Genomic DNA, 18,034 nt, shown 5'->3' on the forward strand with positions numbered 1-18,034 from the left:
CATAATTGATTGGGATTTTTGTTTGTTTAGTGGACTTGTAAATAATGGGTAGTCATGTCACTTTAAAGATCCTGGATTTGAATATTGGTTCAGGCATTTCCTTGCTATGTAGGTGTCTTTGGGTCTTTCTGAGCCTCAGATCCCTCTCTTTGAAAAAAGAATACCACGTAATAGGATTATTGGGAAATCAAATGAGATTGTTTGAAAAGTCCTCTTTAACTATAAAGCATTATATAAATACATTTTTTTTTCTTTTGTAGGATTTAGCAAATACTTTACTGATAAAAGTTTAAAAATAGCTTCTGAGTTGCACATTTTCAAGTTCCTGCTACTGAAACATGAATAACTTCTTGTCAATCGAATAATAATTCTTTCACTTTTTCTCCTTATTAGCTCATTATTAGCTCATTAGACCTACTGTGAATAAGATATTTATGATCTTACAGAAATACTACCTTTTTTTAACATGGAAGAGTATCACAGAAAAGCATAAAACAACCCAAGTATGTACAGTAAAACTTTGGTGACTTAATATAAATTATTGAAAATACATTGATTTTTAGTATTGGTAATTATTTATTTTAGGCAGCAGAACTTGCTGAATTCACTGCCAGGATTGCACTTCTAGAAGAAGCCAAGAAGAAAAAGGAAGAGGAAGCTGCTGAGTGGCAACATAAAGTAATCCTTTATTCCTTCACTATCATTTATTGAATACCTAATTTGTACCCAGCTTTATGCTGAATTTATAGAGCTGAATATAGGATACTGTTACAAATTTAGAAGGGAAAGATACCTGTGTATATGAATGTGTGTATATTGTTGTAAGTATTAATATTATTGATGTAAACTAAGTACTTTGGGAACACAGGAGAGGTGATTAATTTCTGTGCAAATGAGGCAGGTGTTGGGGAAACCTTTATATGTTTAGCTGGGTCTTAAATAATAAATTCACTTTGGGGGTAGAGAAGATTGGGAGTTATTAGAGACTAAAGGAAGTCATTCCAGACAGAGGGAACTACATGAGTATATTAAGCATGAAAGTACATGACAGATTTGAGAATAGCCACTAGGCAAGCAAAGCTTAGAGTATAGGTTTAGACATTTTGGGAGATGAGTCTGCAAAGTTAGAGGGGAAATTAAGTTGCGAAAGGCTTTAAAATAAAAGCCCTGCTCAGGCAAGATGATGGGGAGTATCTGTAGACACTGAGCTCTGAAGATTTCAAAACAGGATTGTAATATGATCGGTATGGTTTTATAAAAATAACAATCATTGTGAAGGATGGATTGGGATAGTGGGTAGATTACTTAAAAGCTAAAGACCCAAACTGAGGACATGGCAGTGAAAATAAAGAGAACATGAATTGTTGAGAGACAGTTTATGCAGACTCAAAGGGGTATGGCAAGCAAATGATTGGATATAAGGTTGAATTAGAGGGATCCAATGAAGATGATACTGAGATTTCTAATAAGTAGATGAAACCACTATTGTCTGGAATAGCAAGCACACAAGTGAAAAATCAGAGTTTAGTTGGAGGAGTGGGGAATATTAGATAATGAGAGTTTAATTCAACTTTAAATAACATGAATTCTGAAATGCGACTATAGTTAAACTTTTTACATACACCCAAAGGTGTGCATAGTTGCAACCTTGTTGTTAAGAGCTTGCACTGTAACCAACTAAGCCATCCATCCACCCCTCTGGCAGCTCATTGTCTTCAATCTAGCTGTGGAGAGTGCAGCTCACTGGCCCATATGGGAATGGAACCGACAACCCTATGGTTAAGAGCTCACGCTCTAACCAACTGAGCCATCGGCCGCCCCAAGACACATAAACTTTTAAAAATAATGTACACCTGAAATCTATGTAATTTTACTAACAATTGTCACCCCAATAAATTAAAATAAATAAATAAAAAGAAAAAGACAAGAAGAACAGACATGCAGCATTAATAGTAAAAAAAATAAAAAAATAATGTATCACAGGGGCAAATCCTATGAATTGTAGAGATTAGGAAATTCACACAGAGTCACATTCCCACAAACTAGGATCGCTGTTTTAACACCTTAGTGCATTGTCCTTTCAGGATCTTTTCCTGTTTGCATATGTGTTTCGTACACATAAATATGTTACATATTGTACCTACTATCTCATTTTAGTCAATTTTCTTCTCATCTAACATTAGACGATGTTCAAAAAATTTTTAAATTTGTAAATAATTGACATATAACATATTAGTTTCAGGTGTACAACATAATTCCATATTTGTATCTGTTGCAAAATGATCACCATAATTAGTCACCATACATAGCCATAAACTTTTTCCCTTGTGATGAAAACTTTTAAGATTTACTCTCTTAGAAACTGTCAGATATACAATACAGTATTATTAACTGTAGTCATAATGCTGTACATTACATCCACGTGATTTATTTTATAGCTGAGAGTTTGTACTTATTAACCCGTTTTTTGAATTTCACCCACCCCCTCCTGTTCTCTCTCTCCATAAGCTCTGTGTTTTTGTTTGTTTTTACATTCCACATGTATGTGATATGGTATTGGTCTTTCTCTGTCTGACTTATTTCACTTAGCATAATGCCCTCAAGGTCCATCAATGTTGTTACAAAAGTCAAGATTTCCTTCTTTTTTATGGCCGAATAATATTCCCGTGTGTGTGTGTGTGTGTGTGTGTGTGTGTGTGTGTGTGTGTGTAGATCTACACACACAGCATGTTTTCTTTATCCATTCATCAGTGGACATTTAGGTTGCTTTCATATCTTGGCTATTACAAATAATGCTACAGTGCCCATAGGATGCATATATCTTTTCAAGTTAGTGTTTTTGTGTCCTTCGGATAAATATCCAGAAGTAGAATTGCTGGATCCTATGATAATTCTACTTAATTTTTTGAGGAGTCTCCATACTGCTTTTCATAGTGGCTGCACAAATTTACACACCCACCAACGGTTCATAAGGGTTCTTTCTTCCTCACATCCTCACCAACACTGTTATTTGTTATCTTTTTGATAATAGCCATTCAGACAAATGTGAGGTGGTGTCTCATTGGGTTATGATTTTCATTTCCCTAATGGTCAGTGATGTTGGGCACCTTTTCATGTACCGGCTGGCCATTTGTATATCTTCTTTGGAAAAATATCTGTTCAGATCCTGTGCCCATTTTTAATTGGATTGTTTATTTATTTTTAACTATTGAATTGTATGAGTTTTTTATATTATTAACCCCTTATCAGATATATGATTTACAAATATTTTCTTCCATTCAATAGGTTGCCTTTAATTTTGTTGATGGTTTCCTTTGCTCTGCAGAAGCTTTTTACTTTGATGTATTCCCACTTGTTTATCTTTGCTTTTTGTGTCAAATCCAAAAAATCATTGCCAAGACCAATGTCAGTGAGCTTACTGCCTATGATTTCTTCTAGGAGTTTTATGGTTTTGTGTATGGTATAAAATAGTGGTCTAGTTTTTTCTTTTGCATATAGCTGTCCAGTTTTTACAACACCATTTGTTGAAGGACTGTCGTTTCTCCACTGTGTATTCTTGGCAGCTTTGTCATAAATTGATTGAACATATATGTGTGGGTTTATTTCTGGGCAGACTGTATTCAAAGTTGACTCCAAAAGTCTTTTATAGCTAATTTGCTAGGCCAGTGTCCAAAGTAGGACTTTGCATTGTATGTGTTTGCTCTAAGTCTATTTTAAGGTAGGACAGTTCTTCTTTTTATGATATTGATTTATTGAAAGGACTTGAAGATTTTCCTTCCTATATTTGTCTAGTTGCTTTTCCATGGTCTTATTCAGCTTGTCTTTTTATTACCAGTATTTCTGTAAAGTGAAAATTAGACATAAAAGCTTGAAGGAGTCAAGTTAGAAGTTTTTGGCTACAACACCTCATAAGTGAGACTTCCATATAATTTATCATTCAAATTGGAGTAGTTTTGAAAGTGAAAGGGGGTGTTATTAATAATTACACCAGGACAAGAGTGTAAAACAGAACTTTCCAGGCAAACCAGCACAATGTGATCACCCTAATAATTGGGGATGTTGAATGCTTACTGTTTTAGCATATCAGAAGACACTTAATATCTAGTTAACTCACCATTAGTGATTTTAATTGACTTTTGGGTTAGAGTAATTATAGTCTGATTCCTTAATTGCTGGTTACATTTTCCCTTTTGTGACTAAAATGTAATCTATTAGGTATGGCATCCTTTGGCATTATACTAATATCCACTTCTCATCAACCATTTGCAGAACAGTTTCAGCAGCAATTGATAAACCTTGCCAGAATTAATCATTTTATTAGGGTTTCCAGAGTAATGTTTTTTAATTCTATCACTGCTACCTGCTGACATTCTTCTATAACAACAGAGCTTTCATCAGTCGGGCTTATTTTCATTACCCTGCAATATAGCTTTTGCTAGGAAGGAAGGATAACTTGATTCTTTTAATGACCAGTTTTTGAAGTAAGTTGCTGATAAACTTATTTTTAATGTTCAGGCTTTTGCAGCCCAGGAAGATTTGGAAAAGACCAAAGAAGAGTTAAAAACTGTGATGTCTTCCCCCCCTCCACTTCCACCACCACCAGTAATTCCTCCAACAGAAAATGAGCACGATGAACATGATGAGAATAATGCTGAGGCTAGTGCTGAATTATCAAATGACGGGGTAATGAACCACAGAAGTGAGGAAGAACGTGTAACAGAAACACAGAAAAATGAGCGTGTTAAGAAGCAACTCCAGGTATTTAAAACTTGCAGTTATATGCATATTTAAAATACAGCTTGCATTTTCCCCATTTATCAAGACAGACTTATTAAAAAGAACATTTGATTTTTGGAAGCTTTAGCACTAGCTGGCCTTGTGATTGGTTTGTGAGTGCTTGGCCTACAGGCACATCATTTCATTTCTTCCGTTGTATATCCCCATTAGCAAATGTTTGGAAGCCTCTTGTAATCAGGCCTTAACCAATAATTTATTCTTTAATGATAGCTTGATTCATGTTAAAAGATTAATAAAAGTATTTTATTGGAAAGGAAGAAGTAAAACTGTCATTATTTGTGGATGACGTAATACCATATAGAGAGAACCCCAAAGATTCTACTAAAAAATCCATTAGAACTGATAAATGAATTTAGTAAAGTAACAAGATACAAAATTAATATTCAGAAATCAGTTGCATTTTTATGCACCAATAATGAATGGTCGAAAAGAGAAATTAAGAAACCAATCCCATTTACAATTGCATCAAAAAAAATACATACCTAGGAATAAATTTAACCAAGGAAGTAAAAGACCTGTACTCAGAAAATTATAGGATATTGAAAAAAATTAAAGAAGATACAAATAAATGGAAGTATATACCATGCTCAAAGATAGAATTAATGTAGTTAAAATGCCCATACGACTCTAAGCAATGTATAGATTCAGTGTAATACCTATCAAAATACCAGTGGCATTTTTCACAAAACTAGAACGAATAGTGCTAAAATTTATATCAAACCACAAAAGACCCCAAATAGCCACGGCAATCCTGAGAAAGAAGAAAGCTGGAGGTATCACACCACCTGATACCAAACTATACTACAAGGCCATAGTCATCAAAACAGGATGGTACTGGCATAAAAACAGACACATAGATCAATGGAACAGAATAGACAGCCCAGAAATAAATCCATCCCTATATTTATGACAAAGGATGCAAGAATATACACTTGAGTATAGACAGTCTATTCAATAAATGGTGCTGGTAAAACTGGACAGATACATGTAAAAAAAATGAAACTGGACCACCTTCTTACGCCACATAAAAGAATAAACTCAAAATGGATAAAAGACTGAAATGTAATACCCAAAACCATTAAACTAGAAGAAAATATAGCAGTAAACTCTCAGACATTAACCATAATATTTTTACTGATATATCTCCTCAGGCAAGGGAAACAAAAGAAAAAATAAACAAATAGGACTACATCAAACTAAAAAACTTTTGCACAACAAAGGAAACCATCAACAAAACGAAAAGACTTTCTACTGAATGGGAGAAGATATTCGCCAATGATGTGAAAAGGGGTTAATATCCAAAATTTACAAAAAACTCATACAACTCAACACCAAAAATAAACCCAAATAATCCAGTTAACAAATGGACAGAGTACCTGAATAGACGTTTCTCCAAGGAGGGTATACAGACGGCCAATAAACATATGAAAAGATGTTCAATGTCACTAATCAGGGAAATGCAAATCAAAACCACAATGAGATACCACTTCACACCTGTCAGAATGGCTATTATTATTAAATCAACAAACAAGTGTTCGTGGGGATGTGGAGTAAAGGCAACTCTGGTGCACTGTTGGTGGGATTGCAAATTGGTGCAGTCACTGTGGAAAACAGTTTGGAAGTTCCTTAAAAAATTAAATGTGGAACTACCTTATGACTCAGCAATTATACTCCTGGGTATTTATCCAGAAAAATCCTAAACGCTAATTCAAAAAGACATATGGACCTCTATGTTCACTACAGCGTTATTTACAATAGCCTAGATATGGAAGCAACCTAAGTGCCCATCAATAGACAATTGGATAAAGAAATTGTGATACATATATACCATGGAATATTACTGTGCCATAAAAAAGAATGAAATCTTACCATTTGTGACAACATGGTGGACCTACAGGGTATGCTAAGTGAAATAAGTCGGACTGATAAAGACAAATAACCATATCATCTCACTTATATGTGGAATCTAAAGAACAAAATAAACTCATAAATACAGAAAACGTTTTGATGGTTGGGAGATGGGAGTGGGATTGGGTGATGGGTGATGGAAAAGAAGGAATTAAGAGGTATACATTGGTAGTTACGAAATAGACACAGGGATGTAAAGTACAATATGGGGAATATAGTCAATAATCTTGTAAAAGCTATGTATGGTGTCAAATAGGTACTAGACTTACCGGGGTTATCACTTCATAAATTATATAAACTTCTAACCACTACTTTATACACCTGAAACTAATATAATATTGAATGTCAAGTATAATTTAAAAAAAAATAGCCACAGGAATATATAGTACAGCATAGGGAATATGGTCAATAATGTTGTAATAACTATGTACAGCATCAGATGGGTAATAGACTTATTGGGGTTATCACGTGAGGTTTATAAATATCTAATCACTATGTTGGTTTGCACACCTGAAACTAATACAAAGCGAAAATATTTTAATGCTGTGTTTAAAAAAAACAAATGAATTTAGTTTTTAAACAGTAAAGTGTACGTTAAAAAGCAATGATAATTTAACAGGCTACCTGTATCACATTACATAATCTGAATTATTTATTGATCTACTTACATAATTATATCAAAATGAGAAATTAATATTCTTAGACTTTTCCAGATAAGTTCCCTAATTTTTTAATTGGTGAAATCTTTAGATATTAATAAAGACAAGAAAATGAGGTGATAGTTGTAATAAATACAGTAAGACTTTTGGAGAAAGCTTCTCTCATGGTGTATATTTTAGATCTTACATTAACATTATTCTGTAACAGCTACATTGACTCTTTTGTTAAGTCATGTCAAGTATTGTGAGAAAGTTAAGGAAATTTAGAATAATACACTAAATCACTATTGTTGGTGGGTGTAGAGATGAAAAGCCATGGGTATTCCTCCCTAATCCCTATCTATCCCCACCATTAACTAAAAGTAAAACAAACTTACACACTTTAAAAATTCCATTTTGAAATCTTTTTCTTTAATGTACCAAAAAGCAGATTTCTTTTATGTGTATTTTTGTAAGAAAAAATAATTGTCGTACTTTTTTATTTTTCAAACATAGGCATTAAGTTCGGAATTAGCCCAGGCCAGAGATGAAAGCAAGAAAACACAAAATGATGTTCTTCATGCTGAGAATGTTAAAGCAGGCCGTGATAAATACAAGACTCTGCGACAGATTCGACAAGGCAACACAAAGCAACGTATTGATGAGTTTGAAGCAATGTGAGAACTGTTATTTTTGCATACATGTTCTTCATAAGCTGAACCACCAACAGAGAAAAGCAGGCCTTTGCAGATGTGATGGAATGCATCCCACCTTGCCAAAGCACTTATACCAGTTTGACTGTCGTGGCTGAAAGACATATTTATTAAGGGGAGCTCTTCAACATAAAGGCAGTGTGATATCATGCTGGTTTTCTTTTGGGCCAGGGAACGGAGAACAGTGTTCCATCACCTCCTTTCACATTTTGCATTTTCCATTTTTTTTTTCTGTTGAAGATTAATACTAATGATCATGTCTGACAAATGTGTATGTGTGATTTAAGCACTTTGTACATTTTAAAGGATGATGGTGACTTGATGAGTGTTTAGGTTGTTTTCCCTTGCCCCTTCCCTATTATACCTGCATGTATTTCCACATTCTCTCTCATTATATTTTCTCAGTGTGCCCTTCCCATATCTTGCCATGCCCATAAGCCATAATTCAACCACCAAACAGATCATTGGCAGTGTTCAAGGTGAGGGCAGGTCACACAGGTGGGCAGTCTTTGATTATTATGTAGAAGAAGATAGCTGTGAATCATGAAAAGTATAAATTTTATTACATTATTGTATGTTTGGTATTTGTTTACTTGATTATAGTCATCTTTGACAGTTGAATTGATTGGTGTTTCATCTTCTGTTTTCCTTTACACAGCAGGTAGTAGCTCCTAGGAGACTTTACTGATGAAACACTACCTGCAGATAACAGTTTTCTCTGAAAGATTTAAAAGGTTTTCCTCTTTCATAGATTAATTTAGACAAACAGACATTTAATAAAAGGAAATACACATTTGTTGGTAATTGATTATAACCATTAAGAAAAACCCTGGACCTTCCTGGAAGGGTGGCATATGAAAACATCAGTCCCATGAGGGGACAGTAATACTACCTCACTACTACACCTGCGATGACTGGTTGTTCAAACACAATGGAGTGTGTAAGCTATATGTTTTATAATACATAGTGATGCTTTCAGTCATGAAGGGATATTTTTGAGATTTCCTTTTCTTTCAGAATATCTTAGAGTGCTAAATTTTTAACTGCCTTTTTGTTGAGTTGAATTGTGGGACTCTTATTTGTATTAAAATTGTAAGCTCTCACTGGTATACTATCTTTCTGGAGGGGTGTTGAATGTCTAAGGAAGGGGCGTGTGTGTGTGTGTGTGTGTGTGTGTGTGTGTGTAAAAGAGAGATATTGCCCTTGTAGTATATGAAGAGTGTCTATACCTTCATTTCTTGATATAATTGTTACATAATCATGTTAGCATATTTGGTTCCTAAATCATTGTGCTTATTTTTTTTTCAGTCTCTATAAGAGTACTTAAATTTGGTTTGTTAATCCTATTTTAGAAATTATGATTTTTAGATTATATTAAGTTGAATTATATCTTATGAAGAAATCTTTCCAGTGTGAAAGATGTTCTAATAGTCACATGTTCTAACATTTTCTTTATTGTAAAACATCTGGATTTGGAGATAAGGAAAGCCTTGTTTTCTCTGTGTGGTTCAGCTACTTTCCATTTGGTATTATGCATTCAAATTTACATTTATCTATTAAAATTGCCATTTTGTTAGGACATTTTTCATACACAGTAGGTTCAAGTTGTGTCTGAAAATATCCCTTGTGCTTTTTTGATTTTGCTGACTTTAAAAGGATTAATCTGGGCAGACATTATGAAAAGGAAAGGTGGCATTTAATATATATTTGTTGGACTTTGTAGGACAAGAGATAACTGGTTAGCCTTGAAGCGACTGTTGTACAGTGGTTGTGCACATCCTTCAAATCCCTGTGCAAGACAAGGTTTCTGTTTGCAGCACATTACAGGAATAGATGGTGAACCCTACTATGCATGGTTTAAAGCATGTGTTCACTTTTCCAAAACATTAAAGCAATTACCACAACAGGTGAAAACTTGGACTACCATTGGATTTTTATTAATTTTCATCATTTTGAATTGTGTGCACTACCATTGCTACATCAGTTTGATATCAGTGTTGAAAAATTACCAGTTATATTTGCTGTTTATAATCAGTTTGTAGATTAGGATTAAAATGGATTTAATCCATTTTTAAAGCTGTGTGAATTTTTCTAAACAGGAACAACTATTTGCAATATGGGTTTTCATAGTGATTAAACCAACTATAACTTTTATTATTAGCAGTTGAGAGCACATGTTCATATAGCAATGTAAAAGTATATTAATGAGTATTTGGTAAATTCCACCAGGCTTTTTACCATTAGTATAATTTTGTGTTGTACAATTAAGTTACAATTACATCTATAATTTTGGATAACATTCATTCATTGGTTAACAATAAAGTGACAAAAGCTCATGCCTTTAAGGTCCACTGTTGTTATTTAACATGGATTTTTTGGTACATTTCCTGAAAATTACAATCGCTATTAGACCCATGAATCATCACATCTTAAAAATGATAAGTGGTTAGGAAAAATTTCAAAATCCTCACAGACTTACTCTTTCCCCCAAATTATACCTCTTTTGAATGGAAGTAATGGTGGTTGTTAATTCTGTGGAAAAGTTCAATCATTAAATTAAATCAACTCTCTTGATAATAGAAATCATTTAGGATTTTCAGCCATTGCCTTTATTGTATATTGTTTAGTTTCTTTTTCCTAAGGAAGCTACTTTCATTGTCATTGATTAATCTCACTATTAAAAGGCTAATGTTTTTTAAAGAACAGTATACTAAATGCATTTAGTTAAGTACATATTCTTAAAGCAATGTTACAGAGCAGTTACCATAAATCTAGAAGTAAATTGTCTTTTTAAAAGCTTCCTACTAATTTTTAACATTAAGATTTTTCTTCTTAAATAAACAAGCGATAAATCTAAGAATGGGAAAAGCCAGTTATCTTCTCAGTTTATAGCAATATTTAACTCACTTTATCATTTCCATTGTCAAAGGCGGGTAGTGATTTCTTTATCCTGATCGAGTCAGAAAAGAAAAGGGAATTTCAGAAGATTTTGCTTTATATCTAATCAGAGTTTTTCTGAAAGAACTAGAATTACTTAAAAAGTTCTCTTAGACTGTATTGGAACTCTCACTCCTGATTATCATTAGAAAGGAGTTTCAGTGTTAGTATTCTGATTAAAAATAAATGCCTACCACTTACTGTCTCAGTTTTGATTACCTTGTTGATTGTGATGTTTTTAGAAGTGAAGATAAAAACTTTTTAGATCCCAGAGCATCCCATTCTATGTACGCATGATAAAACAATTCATTTTTTTAAATCTAAAGCTTAAAACTGAAGTATAAGGAATTAAATTTGCTGAATTGATTAGTAAACCAAAGCTTAGATATCCTAAATAAGAATAAGGGAAAACATGTAAATACGGAGTTATACTGGTAGACAAGTTGCTCTCTTGAGTTTGTTCTAAGTGAACAGAACTTTAGTATTTTCTTATTCTGTACTTTTTAACTAGAAGATTTATATATCAAATATTCTGATGTGGTTTATCATGTAGAATGACAGTATTCTAGGACATTTCAAAAGCTCAGTGAATTCTGCAGATGTTTTGATAGTTTCGTAAAATGTCAAGGCAATCGGACTCCTCACAATTCTACACTGGTAACCAGGAAAACCTGGCTAACAATAGTGTGTCATATGTCAAAGCTTATTTATCACCTTTCCATCCTTGACTTTTCCAATTAAACCTTAACTCCCATTTTTTTCCTGGTAGACCTACTTCTTAATATGCCTATCTTTCACGATTTTGAAGAGCTGCCATTTTACCTCTGGAAAGATGGTAACTCTTGGCTTTGTTGCCTCTATGTTTTGACAGCTCCCTTAAACTCTATGGTAAAGAGTTTTCTGATTTCAGGTTACATACACACTTAGGAGTTGAGTAGCCATCTTTTCCACAGAATTTTAAGGTTATAGATCATGACTGAGATAATTACCCTATTGCACATCTTTTAAACTCAGTTTTATGTTTGGCTCTGGACTTCCCTAGCTACTAAATGGTTCCAGGTTCTTATTTAATGATCTTCAGATAGCCAGTACATTTTTATTAAATACCAGCTATGTTCTGGGATATAGAAGCAGGATCAGAATGACTGTGACCCTTTGTTATGGCCTATCTTAACATGTGGAACTTCAAATCTTAATTTATCTTAGCTCTTAGATCATTTGCATTTACCATGTTTCCCTGAAAATAAGACCTAGCCAGCCTATCAGCTGTAATGCGTCTTTTGGAGCAAAAATTAATATAAGACCCAGTCTTATATAATAATATATAATATAATATAATATAATATAATATAATATAATATAATATAATATAATACTGGGTATAATATATAATATAATACTAGGTCTTATATTAATTTTTGCTCCAAAAGATGCATTAGAGCTGATTGTCTAGCTAGATCTTATTTTCAGGGAAACAGGTATCTGTTACAATACCAGATTTCTTTTGAAATGGAAGTACCATTTTGTTGATTCGTGTTATTTGTATGCCCAGGTTCCTCCATACTTGTATCTAGTCAGTTGCTTCCATCCATGTAATTTATTATTTTTATTATTCTGTTCTAATTGTTCACATTGAATGATTTCAAAAGTTAAATATTCTTTGATATTTATGCATGTCATTTAGTTTGCTCCTAAAAATAGTGGTACTGGTTTTAGTTTATTAAGTTTATATAGCCTAATGTCCATCTTCCTAGTGGCAATACTATAGGGATCAGAATGTCTGAGATTTATGTGACTATCCTTGGAAGAGTTCCTTTTGATAAAACATGGATTTATTATATGAAATTCTTGCGCTGTTATAATATATGCCATAATACCCCTTTTAGTTTTTTACAAGTTAAATTATGATGTTTTATCTTCTGTGTTAGACCTAGAAATGGCATGTGTCTTAGACTCATAAGGCAGTACCTCCATCCTCCTGTTCCTGTTGTTTATACTGAAAAGTCTGTGATTCAAGTCTAGCATTTGAATTCTATATGCCATCATTCCATTTAAATACTTAATGCACTTTAAAATTTTAGCTATTTTGGATAAAATATACACTTGCGTGATGAAAGAAACTACTGCAACATAAAGAAGATCAACAGAGCAGAGTTAGTGATGGAGAGAATAAGAATGCACAGTATAGTTTCTCAAGTATGCTGTTGTCTGATAAATTACTTAATTTTCATTTCATAAGTCAGATTTTAAACTCTGGTCAGTATTTAAAGATATCCTAAAAAAAGTGCCAAATTTAAAAAATTCTAACTTTATATAGAAAGAGTATTTTATACCCAACTGATAAACCATTCAAGTATAATTAGTATCATAATAATCTGTATTAAATGTTGAGAAATTAAATGGCATTAGCTGTTTTCGGTTGAATCTTCTTTTTTTTTTTATTGTGTTAAAATATACATAAAATTTACCATTTTAACCATTTTCAAGTGTACAGTTCACTAATATTAATACATTCATTAACACATGTGCAACCGTCGTCATTATCCATCTCTAGAACTTTTTCATCATCTTAAACAGAATCTCTGTACACATCAACTACTACCTAACTCCCCATTCCTCCCTCTTAGTCTCTGCTAACCACTGTCTTACTTCTGTCTCTTTGAATTTGACTGTTCTAGGTATCTCACATAAGTGGACTCATTTGTCCTTTTGTGTCTAACATATTTCACTTAGCATAATGTTTCCAAGGTTCATCCATGTTATAGCATGTATCAGAATTTTATTTTTTAAAGCTGAATAATTATTGTATATATGTACTACAGTTTATCCTTTCATCAGTCAATGGATATTTGGATTGTTTCCACATTTTGACAATTGTGAACAATGCTCCTATGTACATTGGTGTACAAATACCTGTTCAAGTCCCTGCTTGCAGTTCTTTTGGGTACATACCCACAGATGAAATTGCTGAATCATGTAGTCATTCTATCTTTTAAGTTTTTGAGGAACTGCCATACTGTCTTTCATAGCAGCTGTACCATTTTTACATTTCCCACCACCAGTGCATAAGGGTTCCGGTTTCTCCACATCCTCACCAACAATTGTTTTTTTGTTTGTTTGTTTTTGATAATAGCAATCCTAATGGATGAAGTGATATGTCATTGTGGTTTTGATTTGCATTTCCCTATGATACATTTCTCTGTGATGTTGAACATCTTTCTTGTGCTTATTGACCATATGTATATCTCCTTTGCCAAAGTTTTTATTCACGTTTTGTCCATTTTTTAATTGAGTTTGTTTTTTGTTATTGAGTTGTAGTTCTTCATATTTTCTGAATATTCCATATCAAATAGTATGAATTGCAAATAATTCTTTATCAGATGTATGAGTTGCACATATTCTCCCATTCTGTTGAATGCCTTTTCACTCATGTTTTTGATGTACAAAAATGTTTAATTTTGATGAAGTCCAATTCATCTATTTTTTTCTTTTATTGCCTGTGCTTTTAGCCTTCATGTGTTTTAAAGAGAAAAAATAATTTTTGATGAAGAAGGTATTACTAAAAAGAGGCAGACCAGGAGGGGTATTGTGTACAGTGGTTAGAGTCAAGAGATGAAAAGTAGACTGCCTTGACTGGAATAGAAAATGTGATTCACTGTTCACTGACTCTAGGCTGGTAAAACTAAAGTAGGTTGGATCAGAAATTTATGGACCTTTAAATCCTGTACTGAGGTGGTTTAGTTTGAGAAGACATCTGATGCCTTTGGGAGTGCAGTTACAGAAGGGAACAATAAGCTTTAAAGGAAAATTCATGCTGCTATTTAAGGTATACTAGAAAGTGCAGAGGATAAAGAGAACTTAGAAGAACTACGTATTCTGTAATTAGCTTGAAGAAAGGCTGTGGTCCTGGGAAAATTGCATTAACTACGTTCTGAGAATTTAAAGGAAATATCTAGATGTGATTTGCTCTCATGTTTGCTATGTGTAGTAATGTTTTTTTCTTCTGCTTATTTTCCAAATGACCTGTTTTGTGAGTTAAGGCCTGTTTTATATTTTATCTGACCTTTGCTGGATGGGTTCTTCAGTGACACAAAAAGAACTAGAAATTAAAGACATCTAAGAAAATATGCATTGGATACTGAGGTCTAATTCCAGATCTTACATTCTCTTATACTCTTGTTTTTATAAGCAGTTTCATAATTCTGTATTAGGTTGTCTGTCTCAGAGCATTTCTCTGGAATCAGATTTAGACTTAGATTCCAGATGTATTATCTTCCCCAAAAGGTAATGCCTGACCAAGAGTTAATGTCCATGTACTTTGAATTATTAATACTTGTTTATAGTTTAAAAACTATCACTGCAGAGTGTGCTAACAGCAGTTCTATTAATATCCTTTTGCTCCCAGATGATCCTAACATTGTTGTGACTAGAAGAAACATGAAGGGTGTTTTGAAAACAGGTTTTTAAGGAGTTAGAAAAATAGTTCTTCAAAGATCATTATGAAGGGATTATATTCACCAAAACACAACTCAGTGAAGATTATCTCAAAATACACACACAATTATTCAGTGGCTGTGACAGCCTTGAATAAGTTACTTTGGAAAACCTATAGATTTTAAAAGTTGATCATATTTGATTCTGCTTCATCTACTTAGCTTTCGCTAGAGGTATGACGAACCATACTTATGCCCAAATGATATGTTAGGGTTTTTCCCCTCTTTTGTTTATTTCCTCTTTACAATCCCTTAAACCGTATTTTTCTCAGTTTTTGCCATGAAAGTTTTAGGCCATGAAAGTTTTTGAATATAGGTAAATACAATCTTTTGGTAATCAAAGTTACAAGTGGGTGATTTTCCTTCCTACTAATTTTGTAAAATATAACAACTGCTAATATGTAGATAGTCCTTAATAGTAGCTCATTTTAGTTTCTTAGAACCTTTACATTGATTATCATTTTTTTCTCCTAGAAATACAACCGTCTTTTAAAAGTTGATCATAAGTATGAAAAAATATTTTTGATAGGTACAAAATAAAATAAAGTCATTGTTAGTTTATATGCATTCTTAAAATATCCTGAGAATACCTCTATTTTGTAAAAACTAGAGTACCAAGCAGTATAAAACATAGAATTAGAACCCAGAACCTAATCATCTATATAGTTTATATTATAGTTTCATGTACTGGGCCACATTACATTCTGGTATAAGCTGATATTTTAGGGATATTTACAATGAGTTGGAGGGACATAGACTGTATCAAAGGCTTTGCATCAAAATGTATAGACAGTGTATTCATTGGAAAAGTAGTTTTGCATCTTAAGAGGACATTATTGAAATTAATATTTTTGGAATGTTCTCAAGCATTAGGAAGACTAGAAGCAAGTGTGTCTTCTAGATAACTAATGTGATGTCTACAGGTAAGAAAATGTTCTCTACCACCTCCTATTTTCGATCTGTTATGCTTTAGTTCTTAGACATTAGAAATTTAAAAGGTTTTCAGTTTCATAATGTTATGAAAGCAATGCTGAATGGGAGACAAGGAGGCATGGATTTTTTCCCATAAAGTAATAAGACTAATACATACGTACATATACATTCATACAGCCATTCATTCTTCCAGTGATCTACAGAGCAATGGCTATGGATGCAAAACACCGTTAGAGTTATGAGAAACGGATGAGATCCTATGACTATGGCATGGAAATTGTAGTTAAGTCAGGGAGTTGAAACATGGACCCAAACTAAGATCTAGAATATAAAGTAGTAAATAACAAGAAAAATTGATATAAAATGTGCAGGAGTTAGGGAAATGAGAAGTCGTTTAGTAGGTGCTAACTAGCATCAAAAGGTATAAATTAATCACTAGATAGGCTAGCTAGTAATTTAGATTTGTTAACTAAGTCCTCTGCCACTAAGGAATTGATATTCTTTAATATCAAGTATAAATGTATCTGGTTTCTTTATATAATAGAGTCTATTGAATATAAGAAACCTTATTAATAATGGTTTATAGTATAATAGCCAATATTGAAACATAATTTAATATTAAAGTTTTCTTATGTCCTTTTTTATTAACTACTGTATTTAACTCACTATTAAGCTAACCATTTGATTACAAATGATTTTTCTACTTCAAGTAAACATCAGGATATCCCTTGCCTCAAACAGTGTGGGTAGAATTTTCTTCTCAAACAATTGTTAATTGTTAATTTTTTTAAGTTTATAATAGCAATAGCTTGTATCATAGCAAAGCATCAGAAAACTGGGATATTTAAGATTTGGGGGGAGTTATTTTTTTTCTTTGGAGATTGTTTCTAAGCATTAAAATAATTGCCAAATTACCTCCTTTTTATTAAAAAAATTTTTCCAGCTGCGCTCAAAAAAAATTGTTTTTTCTTTAAAAAACTTAGAAAAGTAGGTATTAAATTACAAATATTTTTAGGAAAGTATATTTTTCATTGGCTTCTGGTATCGTGTTGAAGTTACCAAATACTAAAGGTGCTTTAGGTTATACTTAGCTACTTTATGGCCAAAGCCTTATTTTTAAAAACTTGGTTAAATTATTAAAATTCTTATATAAACATGAAAAAATTCAATCAATTGACTAGTATAACACTGAATGAAAAAAAAAAAAAGCCTTTTTTCTCTGTCCTCTAGTCCGTAGCTCTCCCCAGAGGTAACTATTGTTTTCAACTTGTGCCTCCTTCTGGAGATTACCTATATAAGCATGCATATATATACTATGTACTTTTTGTTGTTTACATAAGTTAATAGCATTCTGTAAACACGGTTTTGCACTTCTTTCACTGAACGGTATGTGTTTTGAAATCATTATATATCAGTACAAAAATACCACAGTATAAAAATACATGAATACTTAATTTCTGATGAACGTCTTTACCAATCCTTTGCTATCATAAACAGTACTGTGATGTATTCTTGTACAAACACTGCTGTGTTTTATCCTCTTTAAGAAATTGTGTTATAGTCCAGTGGATGGGTTAACTTTACATAAGATTATCTGTTAGATTGGTGCAAAAGT

General features: G+C 32.8%; 1 protein-coding gene across 2 annotated transcripts in view; it reads left to right on the top strand.

Moving 5' to 3' along the window:
* RDX (radixin) overlaps window positions 1–18,034 on the top strand; it is an 84,688-nt gene that overhangs the window by 55,827 nt on the left and 10,827 nt on the right. The window contains exons 12-14 of one of the 2 annotated variants that reach the window (XM_019715274.2): window positions 586–678; window positions 4,516–4,758; window positions 7,860–8,020. In XM_019715274.2, the coding sequence (XP_019570833.1) occupies window positions 586–678; window positions 4,516–4,758; window positions 7,860–8,020 (497 nt within the window). The remainder of the gene's footprint in view (window positions 1–585; window positions 679–4,515; window positions 4,759–7,859; window positions 8,021–18,034) is intronic. The other variant, XM_019715276.2, reaches the window with a different exon arrangement.

This window comes from Rhinolophus sinicus, linkage group LG06 (genome assembly GCF_036562045.2).
Source record: "Rhinolophus sinicus isolate RSC01 linkage group LG06, ASM3656204v1, whole genome shotgun sequence".
Taxonomy (NCBI): domain Eukaryota; kingdom Metazoa; phylum Chordata; class Mammalia; order Chiroptera; family Rhinolophidae; genus Rhinolophus; species Rhinolophus sinicus.